Here is a 20,138-nt window from a genome sequence, read left to right as displayed (position 1 = left end):
CCTTCCCTTCCCTCCCCTCCCCTCCCCTGCTATCCCCTGCCCTCCCCTCTCCTTTCCTTCCCTTTTCTTTTCCTTCCCTCCCCTCCCCTCCCCTCCCCCTCCCCCTTCCCTCCCCTCCCCTCCCCTCCCCCTCCCCCTCCCCTCCCCTCCCCTCCCCCTCCCCCTCCCCTCCCCTCCCCTCCCCCTCCCCTCCCCCTCCCCTCCCCTCCCCTCCCCCTCCCCTCCCCTCCCCTCCCCTCCCCTCCCCTCCCCCTCCCCTCCCCTCCCCTCCCCTCCCCTCCCCTCCCCCTCCCCTCCCCTCCCCTCCCCTCCCCTCCCCTCCCCTCCCCTCCCCTCCCCCTCCCCTCCCCTCCCCCTCCCCTCCCCTCCCCTCCCCCTCCCCTCCCCTCCCCTCCCCCCCCTTTTCTTTTCTTTTCTGGAAATGCACTGTCTTAGGCAGTGCCTTTTGAAAGAAGCCCCAGTGGAATGCCCAGTTATGAGGCATTTTTTTACTGTGATGACAAGTACTGATATTAACAAATTGTTTGCCTCTGCATATTTTCCTTCTCCTGAGGGGAAGATTGACCTGGTTTGTTACGAGATGAACTGGAAACCCAAGGACTGCCAGGTACCTGCAGCCTCAGTTTTCTTCACTGTTAAAAATGATACAAGTAGCGAACAATGTGCACATTTCACAATCTCAAATGAGTGTATTTGTAAAACGTTATTGGCCCCAGATGGATATTTCCTGAAACTGTAGACTCATAGAAGTTTCCTTTCAGAAGTAACCTCAGATTCTGCAAATTTGATCTCCTGACTATTCACTCCTTGCATAAACATTTACTGAGTACTTACCAGGGACCAGGAACTGTTTCAGATGCTGGGGACAAAGCGCGGGACAACACAGACAACATTCCTGCCCTCACGGAGCTCTCATTCAACTGGGAAAGACAGACAATAGTTTAGAAATGTGGAAATAAGTGATACGATGAAAGTTAAACAAAGAGATGTGCTGAAGAGTGACCGGGTGACCATTTTTTAGGTTGGGATGTCAGTGAAGGCCATATGGGAAGAGGGCACCCTGGTGACAAGGAGAAACGAGTCGTGGGGAGGGGAGGGAAACAGCATCCCAAATAGAGGAAGCTGCAGATGCTGAGGCCTCAGATGGGAACGGACTTGGAGTGTAAAATAGTGAAGGAGGAGGAAGTGAAGGAGGCGTGGGGTAGGTCTCACGGGGAAAGACAGGACAGGAGAGCTGGCAGAGGGGGCGGAAGGACTGCAGGACAGCCAAGTCCACTGCCGGTCTAGATGGAAAACCCTGAGCTGTTCTTTTTGTGACCGTGAGTGGACTGGAGGGACTTGACCTTTGTGGGAGGGGCTAGCCACAGAAAGCCAAGGATGTAAGGGCAGGAGGGATGGCTGCCGGAGGGAGCGGGTCCCATGCTGGACAGCGAGGGGTGAGGAGAGCTGTCACCCGTGTGTTTGGTACTTTTTAAAAGCAGCTTTCTCGGTCCTCACTGCTGGTCGCGTGTAACGAAGTGACCCTGTGTCTGGGTTAGCTTGGACAGTTCTAGCTCATGCCTGTCGTCACAGACTAATTATTGATAGCTTCACCTTTTGCTTTCAAAAGTGTCAAACTGTTTAAAGTTTGCACGACAGTTTACCAATGTTTCAACACACCGGAATCTCGTGGTGTATCACCTTTTAGTCCTGGACTGCCATGTCTACTCTGGGTCTCCCGTCTACCTCGCCCATCCTTCCCCATGGCAGGTGTAAGCTCTTCTGGCCTCTCCCACGAGCCCTGCGGTGACTCCCGGGCCCCCAGCCACTCTCTTTGCCTCCCTCCTTTTACCCTCCTCCCCCATTCATACCACATCCTGTGGAAAGATTAATTTTGCTTGGAAAAGGGCTGATTATGTCACTGCTGCCAGAAACCGTGATGGCATCTCATTGCCTCCAGAAAAGAAGTCCAGACTCTAAAGATTCAGCACTCTCCAAGATCAAGCCCTGGTATTTCACAGTATAGCTTAGAGTGTAGAACATGCTATAGTAAATACACGCTGTGTAACAGGTGGGAATATGGACTCTGAAGCCAGGCTGACTAGGTTTGAATCCTACCTGCCGTTTGCTAGCTGTGTGCCCTTGGGCAAGCTGTGCAACCTCTCTGTGTCTCAGTTTTCTGATCTGTAACATGGGGATAAGAAAGAAAATCTACTGTTATTGTTACAAAAGGATGAAATGAGTTAATCCACGCAAAGCCCTTAGAAGAGCTTTCGGCACATGGTGAGCTCTCGGTAGATGGAAGCTACTGTGATTATGGATTTTTGGTGCAGGACGTTTGTCCTCTGCGTAACTTAGGACGCTTTCTTACCTCTTTGCCTTTGCTAGCCTTGTTCCTTCTTGGATTCTTTCCCCCAAACCATTCCGTATGCACATATTCTACCTGTGGGTCAGGTTATTTTACCAACCATGGATTTCAGCAGCCACAAGCCTGACAAACCGTGAAGTCTGTTGCACATCCTTCGACTTTCCCATGCAACTCTGATGAAAGTCTCTTTAAATGCTTTGCTGACATAAGCTTTTGAGGTTGATTTCTCCATTTTCTTTGTGGGTGTGCACTGGCCTTAGCGGAAGCCTGGGGGCATCTTGTAGCCTTGGTGGGAGATGCAGATCCTTCTGAGGTCCTGTGACTTGAAGGTCCCTCAGTTTTCCTGCCTGGATGATGCCACGGTCTTTGCTTTTGCTCCAGGATCCTCTTCTGAGCACGTCCATGCAAAGTTCTGCTGATGGGCAGACATTGAGGGAGATTAGGGATTTGCAGGGATCGTGCAAATCTGCCAGAGGTGACCCCTGTCTGCCCCAGCTCATGACTCTCTGTTGTGTCCTCCTGATCTGGGTGCCTCTGCTCTGTGTAGGGGAAAGCTTGGGGGTTGGACACTGACTCCAGAAAATATTCCTAAGAAATAATCTTCAATTTTACCTCAGTAAAGCTGAGAAAAGAAATCTTGAGCAGACCTGATGGAGATAAAGATAGCCCGAGAAAAGGAGGAGAATGCTGCATCTCTGCAGACAAAATAACCTGGAGCACTGACACAGGTTCCACTTTGACCAAAACATATCAACACTGTTGTGATCGGTATGGCCTTACTTGCTCAGTTTTGCTCAGCTTAAGTATCGGTTACCTTATATTCTCTTCTTCACGTTAGTACACGTGGGTACGGAACAAATTTCAAATTTTATTTCCCATCAGATGATGTGTCTACATGACAGATATTAAATATGTATTTCTTCTGCCCTGAAATTCCTTTTCTTCTGAAAGCTTCTTTGTTCCCACAGTCCAGCTATGTGAATTCCATAGGAGCGACCCTAACAATGGCCAGAGCTGATTGGCCCAGAAGTGGACACCTGACCTAAGCTGAGCCAATCAGAGCCCTTCCCTGAGATCTTTTACTTGTGTGTAGCCAGGAAGTTTTTGACATTCTATCTCCAGTGGCTAAGCTATGAGCAGAAAAACTTAGAAGTTGGCAATGGCCATAGTTTCTGCCACATGGAGAAAATTGGTCCTGGAAGAGAAAGAAGAATGATGCTAACAAATAAAGAAAAGTAGGGACAAAACCTGGAGCAAGTTTCCTGACAGCATCCTGGAGATGCTGGTCCCAGGTCTTCCTAAGATCCTGCTCTGGCCCTACCCTGCTGGCACTTGCTCTTTGAGACACAATTGGATTGCTCCCCACAGATAGGTCTCTCCTTGTTCACCTCTCTTTTGCATCTCTGATTTAGACTTTTGACATTAGGTTGGGATCTTCTGGTGGGTTGGTTTTCACGGGGCTTTAGAAATTAGTTGAAGATCTTTGAGGGAGCTTAACAGCACACCCCCTCTTAGTTCTATTGATTTCCCATGAACTACATTTTCAGTGAACAGTGAAATTATAGGCACAATCTGAGTGAAAGAACCGAATCAGTTAACACAGGTAAGGAAGGCCAGTAAAACTCCTTTTGTCAGGACTACCTTCCCTGAACCACCAAAGGATGGATTTGTTCTCTGCTCCCACCCCAGTGTTGGACCCCATCTCTTCCTTTTGCTTTTAAGGGAGTTTACAGTTTTCCAAGTTCTTCCATCATTTCCCAAGCTTCCCACCAAATCACTCCTAATAGCAGAGGAGAATAAAATAGTACCTCTTCCTTCAACCTCAGCCTTGCCAGGGACTTAAGGGGGCAGACGGTGGTCCCTCAAACTGAGCATAGGCAGGTTGAGAAGGAGAGATCACATGGACTCTTCAGAGTCTCTGAGTTGCCCCTTGAGTTAGATCAACACATATTAAACTCAAGGCGTCAGGGATAGTGCCTATTTGCCTCCCCAGCACCTAGTGCCCAGCACATAGTAAATATTGAGTAAGTAGTTAGTGAATGAATAAATAGGTATTATTATCCCCATTTTATAGATTAGGAAACTGAAGCTCAGATAAATCAACTGAGTTGACCAGTAACATAGCTAGTGAATGTCAGGGTTGAGTCCAAAGCTTTAGGTCTCAGACTTCTTGTCTAGGGCTCATTCTGAGACCTCTCAGTCACTGAAAGAGAAAACCACAACACCAGAGGTCTACATGATCTTTCCTTGTGGCCTCATAACGGAGCTAACACACAGCAGCACTTGGTCAAAGTTTCAATTCCTGAGGCAAACTGTTAACACGTCAGAACTAAAGGCAGCTTCAGACTTGAGCTAAAACCCATGTTATTTTTGAACCTCCATTTTCAGAAAGCTGGTACAAGAGTTTAGGCGACAGAAGATGAGAAGGGTTGTGTGTGTGTGATAAAATATTCACCGTAAAGACTCATGTGTAACCGTGCAACCCAGAACAGCATTTTTGCACCTGTTCTTGACATACGGTCCATGCCTCTGTTTGTAGGTTCCCTATGTATATCATGGATCCCCAAAGGCTTTAAAATGTCAGCTGTCATGAAATGGTGGCCCATGAGTTATGAGGAGGGTCACAGTGGGCATTGGTCTGGTCTAGGGTCCATTTGGGATGTTTGTGTGTGTGTCTTGGTCTTGACCCTATATTATATGCATCTGCAGTCATTACTGAAAGCTCTGTTTCCATTGCTCAGTATTTCATATGGTTTATTATGCCCCACAACAGCACTGTCTATCCAGTAGAACTTTCTGTGACGATGGAAATGTTCTATATTTGCACCAAATGTTCTATATTTGCATCCAATACTGTAGTCGCCAGCCACAGAGGCTATCGAATACTTGAAATGTGGCTGGTGTGACTGAGGAATTGAATTTTTAATTTTATTTGAATTAATTTAAGTTTAAATAGTCATACTTGGCTAGTGGCTACCATGTTGGATAGTATAGCTCCATATTTTTAAGAGGTCAGTAAGTTTCTGATTCCTAGCACTAATTAGCTCATTATTTATAGGGATTCCAGTAAGTTCATCCTAAAGTTAGAAACTGCTTATAACTTATAGAAATTAAATCTAACAGTTACAGATTTAATTCTTTCACCTCAAAATATGGTGGGGAGATTTCTTTCACCTGGGCAGTGGTGACTGCTCTCCACCTTCTTGTACACTTCCGCCTCTCCATGGGACCTTTAATCAACACCAGACTGAGTCCTTCTTTGTTCCTGTTTGGAGCACATTTCTCTCCCTGACTTTTGGGAGCTCTTAGCCATGCCTTCCTTTCACACCCACTCCGCTTGGAGTTTGGAGACCTCTAGCAGCCTGCCCTGTGTGGTCTTCTTCCCCTCACTCCCTTCACCTGCTTTTCTCCTCTATGACATTTCTCCAGAGAAACAACTCATAGGGCTATCTATCTGTCTATCTGTCTGTCTATATCATGAGACTGGAATTGAGATTGATTTATTTTAAGGAATTGGCTCATGTGATTGTGAGAGCTGGCCAGTCCCAAATCTGCAGGGCCATTTGGCAGGCTAGAGGTTCGGGTGAGAGTGATGTTGCAGCCTTGAGTCTGAAGGTTGAAAACTCAGGCAGATTGTCTGGAGGCAGAATTCCTTCTTCTTTGGAAGATCTCACTCTTTGCTCTTAAGGCCTTCAACCGATTGGGTGAGGCCTACCCACATTATAGAGGGTGATTTGCTTTACTTAAAGTCAATGGACTGTAGATGTTAATCACATCTAAAAATACCTTTACTGCAATTTCTAGGCCAGTGTTGACAACTGGTCACCGTAGTTTATCCAGGTTGACACATAAAATGAACCATGACACCTTCTTCATTAGATTCAGACCAGATTGTCCTGGACTCCCTCTAACCCTTCACCTGTGCCATCTCATATGGCCTGTGGGTAGTCCAGTTCCTACTGACCCATCAGCAGAAGTCTTTTCTGCTCCTTTTCCTGTGTTACTTATGTCTTTCATTTTTCCCAAACTCAACCCATGTCCCATTTCTCCCTAACTGGTTTTACCCTAGTTGATAAATGTACTCTAAACAAATATGTGTATAAGACCAGACAAAGTATATATTTGTACTCAGACGCAGCAGCATGGTATTCATTTTGAAAGTAGGGTAACAGACAGGACATCCTAGAGTATCAGGAACTATCCCAATGTCATGCTGTTATCTTTAATCAAAATGATTCTTGAAATATATAACCAAAGATGACATCATTTGCCAATGCATTGAGCCTTTATAGAAATAAAGTTTTCAAAAAGAAAAAATAAATCTTTTTCACATCATGATCTCTGGTTTTAGGTTGGGAAAATATAGTTACCATTGAATTTGTTCTTACTCATCATAGATCAGTTGAATGAAGTCTTGGGTCAGTTGAAAACGTTAATTTTTGATGCCTAAACCAGCAATTGTTACTCCTTTAAGTGTTGGGGGTGGGATGGTTTTTAAATGCAGCAAACCTGAGAAAAGGTGGATGAGGGTGTATTTCAGTTTAAACTCGTATCCGACTGGGCATCTTGGCACAGGTTGGATTGTGTAATGTGGAAGAGCGCTGTCCTGAGGGCGCACCAGTTTGCATTAAGACACTCAGAGTCAGATCTGGGCTTTGCCATGATCTAATCACAGATGTTAGAGAAACTCTTTGGGCATGCGTGTGACAGTCTGTGGGGAATTCCTTACCCAAAGTGGCTTGGATATTCAGGATTTGATCTTCTGTATGGATTCGATTCCACCATCTTGAAGACCTGGTGTAGCTTGAAGTCATGGTGGTGTCCAGCCGCTGATGAGCCCCTGAAAGTAAAGGGATCTGAGATGTCTGGAGAACGGGGGAGGGATTCCAGAGACATCGTGGGATAAATCTGGCAGGATGTGGTGAGCAGTTACACAAGGTTACAGAAAGGGAAGAACTGAAGAAGATGCCTTTACTCCAGTGTGAGGGACAAGGTCCACAGTAGACCCATCAGCTGTGATCATTGGTCATGTAGGTCTGAGCTCCAGAGGAAAGTCAGGACTGGAAAGTCCAAATTTGGGAATTATTAACATATGACTAGTGGCTAAGTCCAGGTGAGTAGAGGAGGTTCCCATGGGGAGTTTGGGGTGAGGAGAGCTGGTGGCCAGGGATGAACCCTGATGAACACCATCTAGTGCCCACCTTTCTGATGTGTGTGAGACTTGCTTAATGAAGGTTAGGAATGAATAAATGAATACACGAGTGAACGAGAAACAAACAGGATTCAGTTTGACAAACACAGTCAAGTGACATTACGAAAAAGAAAAGAAAGTCCCCGTTCTAGGATAAGGTAGAAAACCAAAGGCGTCAGGGCCCCGAGGGTCTAGCTAAATACTGATCTTTATAAAATCTAAATGCGGGTCGTCTAGTTAAAAAAGACTACTCACCCTTTCTCGTAAACAATTTGGCAGCCTGTACCAAGCCTTGGAAAAGCTGATATCCCTTGACCCATTAATTCCACTTCCAGGAATCCACCCCAAGGAAGTAAATAGAGCTGCAGACAAAGATTTGTGCATGAAGGTATTTCATATTCTTGAGACACACTTTCCCTGGAAGGTTTGAAATGGGGAGGGGGGAGCATCTTTACCATTTAACTTGAGCATCTTTTTAAGTTTTGATACTGTGCAGTACTAGGTGCAGGATACCACATTTTCATTAATGTTTAAGATAAAAGATGAGCATTCAAAGAAATCTTGTGCTTTGCCCTCAGACCCTCGACCCTCACCTCCTCTGTCTCAAGAGTTACTATGGGGCTTCCCTGGTGGCGCAGTGGTTGAGAGTCCGCCTGCCGATGCAGGGGACACGGGTTCGTGTCCCGGTCCGGGAAGATCCCACATGCCGCGGAGCGGCTGGGCCCGTGAGCCATGGCCGCTGGGCCTGCGCATCCGGAGCCTGTGCCCCGCAGCGGGAGAGGCCACAACGGTGAGAGGCCCGCGTACCGCAAAAAAAAAAAAAAAAGAGTTACTATGGTGCGAAAGTTAGGGACCTGTTGCTGTGGGGCGAAGTCAGAGCCTTTGTTGGCTTGGTATTCTGTGACATCGATGGTGTGGCCCTTGTGATTTCCAGTCCAGCCTCATTTCTGCGCACTCCTGGCTTCTCATGTCATGTTCCAGAAATGTTTCTAGAAATTTCTTCAATACTCAGGCTGTTGCACACCATCAAGCCTTTGCCCGTGATGATCCGTCCATCTCTTTACCTGCACTGCCCTGTCCCTTTTATTCACCCATCTGGTGAACTCCTATTCATCCTTCAAAGCCTCCCGCAGATTGGGTCCCCTAATAGGATTTGTTTAGCACGATATTTTGGGGAAAAAATTGAATTTGAATGTTGTCGGTGAGGCATGCACATTCCAGCTCTGCCACACCCCTCACGTCTTCTAGTTGTATTGCAGTCTTACTCCATTTCGTTTATTACAGCCCTGACCTGTGAGAAACGTCTCAGTGTCCCCTTCAGGCAGAAGTAATCTATACCTTTCTATACCTTTATATTCATTATTGCGCTTAGCACCCTCTATGAGAAATTTCTGGAATATTTACTTTTTTCAATTATAAAGGTAATATGCATGCTTATTAGATAAATTCTGAAAAATTACACACAAATATTATACAGCTGTCATACTGTGTCTAAAAAGTGTAGAATCTTGATTTTTTTATATCACATTATAATATAAGCATTATTGTGCCATGTTAGTATAATATTCTTAAAGTCTGTTTACAATAAATGGCTGAATCTTTTGAGAGTCAGGACTCCTATTTTGTATCCCCCAGAACCTAAGTGTGATGTCGGTTTGAGCCAGTATAGGGACTTAATAAATGTTTGTTGGAGTCTAGGGCTGAAAAATCAATTGGTCTCCATCCCTACCTTCTAGGAGCTCTTCTGGGAGAGGAGACACATTTCCACTCATTATGTAATGCATTCATTCATTCAACAGATACTTATTGATCACCTTCTATATGTCAGACAAATTACTAGCTCATTACGCTTCTCTCTTCTTGACCAGGAGTCTTTCCTTATTTCGTTTGGGACTGTGAAATCCCTTGCATTTCTCTTTTCGCTTGTGCTGTCAGGAAGCTCAGAGCTATGCTTTGTACATATTACCTTCCCTCAGCCTAAGGCTCTTTGGTATAATTATCTCCTCAGTCTTTTCTTTTAAAACTTTTGTGACCTGTGTGTTGTTTTAGAAGCTTTCCAAAACAATTTCTAAGAGTAGATAGATATCACAGATTAATGGGTAAAAAATGAATTTTCAGGATGGAAAGGATGACTTTAAGTTTTTTTTTTAAGTTTTGAAGCATGAATTGAGCCAACCATGGGCATTTGTGTGGGCACATACATATCCAAGAACTGGATGCTTTGACATGTATCCACTTGACCTTGTACTTAAGAGAATGAACTTGGGCCCAAGCCAGACCTGGCTTTGAACCTGGCTACCCACAGCTTGCTTTATGACTTTAATGTCTCTGGGCCTCAGTGTCCTCATCTGAAATGAGGATCGTGATACCATGCAGGGTCATTCAAGGGTTAAGCAAAACAATTTATATGAAGCGCATAGCGTAGGGCTTGACACATAGTAGGTCTGTGATAGATGACAATTAATACTGTTGTTATCATTACATCTAGCACAGGCTGGACCTTACAGAAAGACTGGGCTGTACATTCGTGGAGCTGCTCCAGGCCATTTTCTAGAATGGCCAGTGTTGAACTAAAATGACCTCCTGTTTTAAGTTAGGGTGGGTCATCCGGGGAGGGCTGCCAAGGCTTGCTTCTCCTTTAGAGAGTAGCTCCGTGCTGGTATTTCTTACTAATTCTCAAATGACAGGAGATGATCACTGCAGAAGCCTCGAGATTTTCTGAGGTCATCCACTTGGGGGTTGGTGACTAAGACTCACAGAGCTCTGAGGTCTCCACCTCCTGATTTATTTGTAAAGTGACTTCAGCCTTCTTGCCCAGAAAGTCCCCTAAAGCCCATCTTCTAGTTTTGGCCAGCTCTTCTTGATTTTATTCAGCTATTACTTTCAGTTTGTTTTTCCCTTATGACTATTACACTCAATTGCCTGGGGTATATTTTAGGGAGGGGAGCGTTCACGGGGTACAGAGCTCAGTGTGGCCATCCGTCCCCCATCTTGAGGCTTAGGAGGTGAGAAGGTGCCACCTGTTACCTGGACTGGATGGTGGGTGCAGAGTCATGGGTCGGCCCAAAGTGATGCCCGTGGGCTGGGTGTGGACTGATATCCTCAGATGTCCCCTCTTGCGGGGCTGCGTGCGTCAGTTATTGCGCGGTGGTGATTCTCCCCACCTCTGTCCTTCTCTGCCAAAACAATTGTTTCAGAGAGGAAGCTCTTTGGGTCATAAAATGTCATCTGGTAGTTAGTATATGGTTATATAGACGTATTGAGTTATATAGTAGCCTGATGAGCAGGAAGTAGGTGATTCATCAGAAAAAAAAAAATAACAAGAAAATAAACTCTTACCAAAATGAACTTCCTCTTTCAGGCACTCTTTGTTCCAGCTCATCCTTTTAGAACCTTCTTCCAGCTTCTTAGAAAACAATTGTCAATCGGGACTAACACAGTGTTTCAAAGAGAGGCCGTCGCAGCCCTTCATAGCCAAATGCATTATTTTTCCATAGTTTAAAAAAAAAAAAGCCCCACACTCTCTGTCTCCAGTTGGGCCAGGGTTGGGGTGTGGACGCTGCCTTGAAGACACGGAACCTTTGCCAGCTCGAGAGACTTCATGTTCAACAGAAATGTCCTCCAAGGCCTCCCTGAGGTATTTCGTTGCCCCTTTGCTAGAACATCCCATTCACGTGTTTCCCTGTGTTCTGCTTGCCTCACAGATCCAGGAGGCTGCGAGTCGGGGCCTGAAATTCGTCGGGGTCATACCTCAGTACCACTGCCCTGGGCACTCGGCAGGTGGCAGCCCCCCAGCGGATGCGCGGGATGCGACAGAGGAGCCTGGCAGGGGTGTGGCTACAGAGAACCTGGGGGCTGCCGACGCTCCGGTGGGGATGGACAGAAGCCCAGAGCCCGGCCAGGGCCCGAGAGGGGAGGCGCCCACCGCCCAGCAGCCCGGCTCGCCCTCGGGAGCCGGGGTTGGCACAGAATCCCCTCCATGCGGGGTGAGCGAGACTCTGGATGGACCGGATGGGGACGCACTGGAAGGGCATGGAGAGCCACTCTCGGGAAGTAAGTATGTCAGTGCTGGGACTCTGACCCGCTGAGAGAGAGGCTGCTAGCTTGTCAGTAATCCCCTTGGCACTTTAGGAAAACGAATGGAACTAGAGTGTAGAGGGAGCGGTCCATCAAACAGGAGAAACTGTCAAGCTGTTTTCTGGGCCTCCTGACTGTCTCCTGCCTGAAGCTGTGACTTCCAGGGGTGTGGAGGGGAAGGGGGGGCGGGGCAGGGGGCAGAACCACGTGACGTTGACTCGTAGTTGCTCCAGATGGTCACGTGTGAAGTAGATTCTAGAACGGGAGGTCGTTTCTCCCGCACGCTCTTGCACTGCCCCTGAGTTACCCCGTGTGAACACAGGAAGTGTGAACTTTGCTGGGCACCAGTGCAGAAAGCAGCCTCCACTTTTGGACCCCTTGTTTTGAATATCTGCCTGAAGAAGGAAATCAAGAAAGCCAGCTGAGGACAAGTTGTGCAGGAAGCTGGTGATTCAGCTCACCCAGCTGTAAACAGCCAGATCTCAGGGAGTTGTATAGTTGACAGATGAGCACCGTGGAAAGAACACTGCCAAGGAGAGGCCACCAGTAAGCGACTCCGCTGAATCACATTGTAACGGCCGTCAGAGCATGCCCTTTGGGTTGGGGATTTCAACTAGCAACACAACAGGGATGATGATAGCCAACGTTTATTAATACTTCCTGTGGACCGGGCGCTGGGTCAGCAAGCTTTCCTATGACTATCTCTTCATTTTTCCTATGATGTGGGTGAGCTCTTGCATCATGGCCCATTTTACAGCTGAGTAAACTGAGGTTCAGAGAGTCCATCTGTTGCCCAGGCTGGAAATAGATCTGATGTGTGAGCCCAGGCCCGCTCTCTGCCTGGTCTTTCCTGTGTGGTACTCAGACAGACGAACAAGGTTTACTGAGGCCCTCAGTCTACAGGGAGCTAAGTTTCTCTTCATTTCCCCGTGATTCCCTTTCGTCTTCCTTCTCCAGGAAATCTAGCCTCGAGCCATTTCCTGAGAGCCAGGCCCTCGTGTGAGCTGCGTGGCCTCTTCTAGCCTTTGGGAGGTGACAAGTGACAAGACTGACAGGAGGTGGCCATAGGTCTTACGAAGCCTTTCTCTTTAGGCCTTCCTGGATCATCTCCCTGGTTAATGTTACTATTTACGTACTAATTCTTGAAGTTAGCCTCTTAGAGATGACGAGGAACTATTTATACTTTGAGAATAGAAAAGAGGGTGAGGGGCTTCCCTGGCGGTCCAGTGGTTAAGACTCTGCGCTTCCGCTCCAGGGGGATGCAGGTTCTATCCCTGGTCGGGGAACTGAGATCCCTCAGGCTGCGCGGTGCAGCCAGAGAAGAGGGTGAAATAGTTTTTCTTGTTATGTCAGTAGTTCCTGGAAAGAAAATTGTGGGCTGGTTAATTCTGGGGCTTGTTTGCAAAGTTGACCTTGGAGGGGGGGTTGGCAGCAGCCTCAGTTCTGAGAGAGATTAGGACTGTTTCATGAAAGCCTTGATCCTTCTTAAATATGTGCTGAAGTAGAGGCTCATTTGGGGGACTTCTGCTCCCACAGAGTAGCTGAGAGCACGTTTGGGTCCTGTGGGTGCCTCCCAAGGAACAGCCCAGTCTTATTTCAGAATCCCCCATTTCTGCGTGGCTGTCGGGCTGAATCCCAAGAAGGAGGACTGGCCTCCTTGGAGCCCCTCTGTTGTACCATCTCAGGCCCTGGGAGGGTGAGGGCTCAGGGCATCACAGGCCCCAGGAGAGAGGGCAGGGAGCAGAGGGCTTAAGAACCACACCTCCCGAGCAAGATACCCTCCTGTGCCTCAGCTCCTTGCCCTGTAAAATAGGGATTAAAAAAAAAAAGTTTCTTGGGCTTCCCTGGTGGCGCAGTGGTTGAGAGTCCGCCTGCTGATGCAGGGGACACGGGTTCGTGCCCCGGTCCGGGAAGATCCCACATGCCGCAGAGCGGCTGGGCGCGTGAGCCATGGCCGCTGAGGCTGCGCGTCCGGAGCCTGTGCTCCACAATGGGAGAGACCACAGCGGTGAGAGGCCCGCGTACCGTAAAAAAAAAAAAAAAAAAAAAAAAAGTTTCTTGTAGAAAGGTGAAAGGAGAGATGCGTTTAAAGCACTCCTAAGTGGCGGTTCCTATGACTGGGGTACAGGCTCTGTCGTCCTGACCATTGCCCCCACCTCTGCACAGAACCCTGCCTTCGAGAAAGGGGGCTCTTGGTACTGAGGGTCCCCTCAGGAGTTTTCAGATATTCCTTGTTCCAGAATCCACTTTTCTCCAAGATTCCTTCCAGACTTCCTGCCTCCTGGGGTTGAGTTAACTGGGGAGACTTGTCCTGGGACCCACCGCCCCAGGTCCCTCCTGCTGTCCTGTGACTGTTCCCTCGATCACTCAGACACTCCCCCCATCGCTGGGCACACAGAGACCACCCCCGCCCCCCGTGATACCCCAAGTGTCTTGGCCTGCATCTCATTTCCCCAAGTCCCTGTTCTCTATGAGAAAATCGGTTCCTGCTGAGGAATAGCAGGTTAGGGTGTGTCTGGAAGTGGTCAGCCTAACAGAGCATGAGAACTCCAGCTGTGAGGGGCTTGTAGTGCCACCCAACCCCCAGTCTTGCTTGGTAGGCAGCTGTGTGTGTCCGTTGTCTGCTCGTGAGGCTGGCACGGATCTCTCTGCACAGGAGGCCACAGATCTCACTGTTACCCTTTATTTCTCTTTTGGTGGAATAAATGAACCTTTGGGTCTTTTCCATCAGTCAGTGAACACACAGGGGTTACGAGTGCACAGGCGTGGCCTTGCAGGGGATGGACAGTCGTCATGGTGACAGCCCTCTGAGTGAACTGTTCTGAGCTCTCCCTGTGTGTCTTGACTAGGCTTCACAACAGCTTTGCGACAGAAGATGCTATTACTACCCCCGTATCACAGATAAGGACAGTCGCCTGCGTGCCCTCATAGAGTTAAATGTTATCTCCTAGTCTGAGCATTAGTTGAGCAACCATAGTTTCAGCCTCCCAGAAGGCCGGCTGTCCAGGGACCCTGTCCCCATTCATAGCCCTCAATTGACCCCAGCTTCTCTCCTAATCGTTTTCCGGGGAAGTCTTTCCTTCCCTGGGAAGTCCATGCACCATCACCCGCCCCATCCCCAATGCCCCCTCCCCGCTGCTCACTCAGCTTTCACCTCCCTTTCTCTCAGGGCCCCCTAAGGAGGGTGAAGTGTTTTTACTCCTCTCTCTGCCAGGTGGGCTTAAATAGGCAATCACAGCAAGACAATTAAAAAAAATCCAGAGGGAGCCTCCCTCCTTCCCCCTCCCTTTCCTCCTTTAATTTGTTTCCTTTATAGGAGCCTGGGGGAGCTGGTGCGGCAGAGGCTCCTCAGGAGGGCTGCCAGGGAGCTCTCATCTGGAAACAGGGCAGGCCGCCCCTCCCCCTCCCCACGGGCTGCAGGGACCGCTCTGGTCCAGGGGTTCTGCTCCCCATGCCCACCTGGGTTTCTTCCTGCTCGTCCTAGGGGACTTCCTGTAGGTTTGAGGTCAGGCCGTGCAGACATCACCTGAGCCTTGCTGCAAGCTGCTTCCCTTCTCACATCTAGCTTGCCCCAGCCTCTTGGTGAAATGCAGAGCACCTGGGAAGGACAGGACCGCGTTCCCATGCCACGTTCTCCATGCACTTCTGTGCTGGAGGGCAGCTTCCTTCATTCCCCGCAGACAGGCCAGTGCACGGCAAGGTTAGGGAGGTGTCGCAGGACGGACCCCTAGAACTTCTCTCCTGGCCTCCAGCATTCCCATCTTGTCTCTGTCGCTGAAACTTGAGCAGGAGAAACAAGGAGGCCACACAGGTTCACGCAAAGTCAGCTGGTTCTCACTGGCACCGAAATAATAATGCAAAATCTTCCAAGAGTTACCCTTCCTACCTGCACCTGCTCACTTAAAATGCCTACAGATGCAGCCAGGAACCCGAGCCGGGGATTGCAGTGACCTTCTCTGGAGGGGGATTCTATTCAGCAGGCCTCCTTGGCAGGCAGCTTCTTCTGGGGGGATGCCCCCTGAGCCTGCCCTTGTCCTCCCGTCCCGGAGCCCCCAGAATAGTTCTACCCTGTGGTTCTGTCCCCCACCCCCAATCTGCCACCATCTTCCTGGCCTTTCACTCAGTCCATTAACAAATAGCTCTTGAACACCTCCCTGCCCGCCCCCGCCCCCCCACATGCACATCGTCATTGTCAGCTCCCGCTTTCCATGCGCCGATGAAATTAGCCTCGTGTTAGATTTGGGACACAGCCCAGCATTGGGGGTTTGGAAGAGTTTTGGCTTTGCCACTTACCAGCTTGTGATTCTGGGGATCCACTTAAGGCTTCTGGGCATAGAAGGGACACCGTTCCCCCGTGGAGGCTGGGGTCATGTGAGATGATGGCGGTGGTGGTGGCCCTCATTAATACATTCCCGTCCTGTGGGCCGCTGACATCCTTACAAGTGAGCCCCGTGGATTGCTGTGCAGACAGCGGGTCCCACGCTTGGCCTGGCAAGCAGGCCTCCCCCAGGCCCAGAGGTGCCTGAAGCAGCCTCCTCCCAGATGCAGGGATCTGCATCTGAGGCCCTTCTGCCCTCTCTTCCCCCAGAGACAGCCACAGCCTCGCCTTCGCAATGACACCTTTCACCTTAGCTCCCCTGCCGTGACCTCAGCAGACCCGAGGTCCCACCCAGCCCGGCTCCCAGGCCAAGTCTGATGCCCACCTGTGCCTTCCACCTTGCCAGCCTCCTTCTCCCACTCTGGCCCTGGGATCCCCATGCTTTCAGCCAGACTCTGAACCCTTTCTTTCCTGCAGCCTGGAGGTCCCCTGGGATGCCAGGACCCACCTGCTACCTGCAAGTTACCACCGCTCTGGGGCTGCAGCTGCAGACAGACTGCAGGCTTCCGTCCCGTGCCTAAGTCCCTACTTCCTGGCACCTGCCTCAGAACCGGGCGTCTACCTTCTTCCTCCTTGTTCCCAAGGAGCTTGGCAAGGCCTGAGCGGACCTGGCTGGCAGGCCGGCAGCGCCCAGCTGGCCCCGCCTCCAGGCCCACGTGCCCTCCTCCCCCTGTCCACCTAGCTCCTTGCCCTTGTCTGGCTCAGGTCAATCCAGCAGACACAGGTGTGGCACCTGCCATGTCTTCTGGACTACCACCTTTTCTGGACACAAAGGATCTAAATGACACAAGGCAAGCCCCCCGCGCCTCCCCCCCCACCCCATGTCAGGGGAACACAGCAAGACAACGAGACAGAAATAGAAGTGCAAGACAGAACAGTCTCGAAGCTCCTTGGGTGCCCTGCCAGGCCAGTCCTGCGGCCATTCTCAGAAACAATGCCTTCCCCCTCCTTTGGGACTTTCTGTCCCATGTCTGGAAAAATCTTCCAGCTGGGGTCATGGCAGAGTCACAGAGCAGCTAAGAAAATGTAAACAAATTTGGTCGTCTTTTTGGAATCCCTGGTGACTGCTCCTGTGAGGATATGTATTGGAGAGTCAGAATATTAAAACATCAAAGGGCATCGTTTGGGGACAGTTTTTCTTGGCTGGTTTCCATGTGAGTAGAAAGACGATTGTGGCCAAGGAGGCAGCGGGACAGAGGAGTTTACTGAAGGCTTGGGCATCTGGAAGCAGGTTTCTTCCAATATTTCATTGCTGCTCATGCTTTGGAGGCTCTCAATTCCAACAGCCTTTCCTTTTCCTTCCTGAAAAATTTATTTCTGGCTCTGGCTTTGGTCCTCCTCCCTGGGGAGGATCCAGACGGAAGGCAGGGGGCGCTGTCGGCACCCCACCATCCACCTTTGTCTCCCCGCTCTGTCTCCCCCTGCCCTGCCCCGCCCCCAAGCATGCTTCTTCTCCTTCTGCCTTCCCTTGTTCTGTTTCATCATGCGTGTGGGAAAGTTGTGGTTTTGTCTTGCCATGTGACTGGGGATCCTTCTGTGTGATCAAGTGTTGTCCTGTAGTTTTGGACTTGGGCCACTTCTCAGTTCCCCACTCATCCTCCCGTGCAGAGGCTGTGATTTCTTTTTCTCTTTGTTGATAATTCGTATGCATTTGTGCTTGACTGTAGCAGACCATGGGGACTGGTGCTCTGGCCCACCTTGGGGTCACCTGAGGACAGCTTTCCTAGCCTCTGCCTGGGCAGATGTCCCAGGGAATGAACACCTCAGGAGTGGCCTCCATCCCTGAGGACAAATGCCCGGCTTCCTTGCCCCTCACAGAGCAATATGGGGTGTGCGTATATGGTGTGTCAGGTCCCCAGGTGCCGTGACAGTAACCCACTCATCAATGCAGCCTTCCTTGGCTTTCAGCTCTTCTCTGTTTCTCGTCCCTGCTCTCTCGCTCTGTTTCCTGGGATTACTTCCCAAATGAACGACTTGCACCCAAAAGCTTACAGGGTCTGATTTTGAAGCAATTGAAATGCAGTCAAGGACTCGCTAAAGCATGACTTACCCTCTTTTGCCTTTAGTAGCTGCAGGTCTTATTTGAACCACTGGCACCTTGGACTGGAAAACACCCAATCACTTCCTGTCCCACCCCCACCCCCCAGCTCTAATCCATTGCTTGATTTCCCTCCTTTGCAAACCTTCTGTGCTGTCTGCATGACCCCATTCCTAAAGTGTGTATCTGAAAGTCACGAAATAGTCTAGGGATTGCTAGCTCCATATACCAAGACCTAATTTTTCCTGCGAAAGCACTTACTGGCTGGATTGTAGATGGCTTCCTGAGTCAGGTAAGCGGACCCAGAAAGGTAATTTGGGCTGGAGATGATGAACAGGCCAGCGGTGGTTGTTGAAGATCCAGGTGGCCGTTTGTGAAGATGGAGACCCCTCCTTCCTAACTGGCTCTACCCCATGGATAGCTTGAAAAGGCCTCCCTGTCGGCTTCACCGTTGCTGACGACGAAGTCTGTGGCCCAGCAATGCTCCCCAGAGGTCTCTGCTGGTGCTTGCTCATTTGGGGCTGTGGAAAGCCTTCCTTTGTCCCAGAATACAGTCGCCCTGTGAGATAATTTGAGGTGCTACGTGGATGGACATTCTTGGTGTGAACGTGCCTCATCTTTCACTCCTGTTTACGGCAAACGGTAGTGTTTTCCCTTATGGTCGTGAAGCAGAGTTTCCTGTTTAAGTGCACTTATTTAGATAAAGCAGAGTGACTCCATTTTAAAAAGTAATGTACTCGGATCCTGGAAAAATTGTGAAATACTGAAATATGGGCTGCAGTGTCCCAGAATGTGAGTCTAGGCGAGGTATCTCCTGCAAGGAGCGTGGAATGTCCTTTGTCCTTTTTGCTGATGTTAACCATTGTTTATGACCTTTAAAATATTTCTTCGGAAGAAGGGTGGGGACTTTCTTATTATCCAAATAGATATTTTTGGAAACCAAAGCATATTCCTGACTAGCCTATGTAAGCAAAGCTTTTTAAACTGGGTGGACTCTGATTGCTTGACTAAATGAGTAACGCAAAAATAGACCTCCAGACTTCGATTGAAATTCCAGGTATTTGCTTCCGGAGGCTGACACTGCTCGCTCACGGCCAGCACCGTGTGTCACAGGAGGCGAGGGTCAGCTGCCGGGTGTAGTGAGTATTGATTTTTAAAGAACTGAGCTATAAATGAAGGGACGGGAAGCAGAGCCTCACTCTCAGGGCCTGCCTGGCTGTTTGAGCGACCTACCACTCCAGGCAGGAACCTGCATTTACTGGAATGTATTTATTTTTACATATCAATGATGTATTTTTGATGGACTTGATTAAGTATTATGGGTCTGGCCCCAGGAAACACCACTGCGGTTTATAAATAGTCCGTTCAGGGATGTACAAAGTTCCAGGAATTACAGCAGTATTTTTGTCTTTATGTGCCTCTGTGCACTTACTTTTTTTTTTTTAAGACCAGCTCTCGCCCCAAAATATGTCTGCTTTTTCTTCTAAAACACACCTTTGTATGAATTTCTGGAAATGTCTACTGTGTCCTTCTCTCAAACACCTAACCGTACAAATGAATCCCAGCTAACAGCTATATGCCAGATTCAAAACCTAAGTCCTGTCGACTAAAAAATGCACAACATGAGAGTTGCTAGTGCGTTTTATTTGGGGCAAAATGAGGACTGTAGCCTGGGAGACAGCGTTTCAGATAGTTCTGAGAAACTGCTCCAGAGAGGTGGGGAGAAGGTCAGTGTTGGACATGATTTTAGTGAAGGGGGACCTGCAGTGGAGCACACATGTTGGCAGAGGCTGGCTGCTAGTCGCGAGAGCAGGTGTCACTGTTAATGATTTTAGTGCTTTTCTAGATACGAGGAGATGCAAGAATTGGGCTCATAGTGTCTTCTCCTGAAAATATCTGACTATCTAAGGGCTTGCTCTGCCAGTTTTTCTCAGAGTACAGAGGGCCTCCTTCCTGATCTCCACGCTGAACGCCTTTCAGGGTGTGTTGAGGTCGGTGGCTGCAGTGGCTGGTGACCTCATCCTTGAGGTTGGCAGTCGTTGACCTCATCCCTTTGTTGGCAGTCACCTTAGGACTCAACCTTTGAGGTCCATGTCACTTTTAAGGC

The 20,138-nt window shown here is 49.1% G+C and overlaps 1 protein-coding gene across 2 annotated transcripts in view; it reads left to right on the top strand.

Annotated features, from left to right (window-relative positions):
• Positions 1-20,138, top strand: part of RFTN1 (raftlin, lipid raft linker 1) — a 205,277-nt gene that overhangs the window by 129,667 nt on the left and 55,472 nt on the right. For both annotated transcript variants that reach the window (XM_060011523.1, XM_060011522.1), the window contains exon 5: positions 11,243-11,591. In XM_060011523.1, the coding sequence (XP_059867506.1) occupies positions 11,243-11,591 (349 nt within the window). The remainder of the gene's footprint in view (positions 1-11,242; positions 11,592-20,138) is intronic.

This window comes from Delphinus delphis, chromosome 4 (genome assembly GCF_949987515.2).
Source record: "Delphinus delphis chromosome 4, mDelDel1.2, whole genome shotgun sequence".
In the NCBI taxonomy this organism is placed as follows: Eukaryota; Metazoa; Chordata; class Mammalia; order Artiodactyla; family Delphinidae; genus Delphinus; species Delphinus delphis.
The sequence above is the reverse complement of the archived record's forward strand: the minus strand, read 5'-3'. Positions and strand labels throughout refer to the sequence as shown.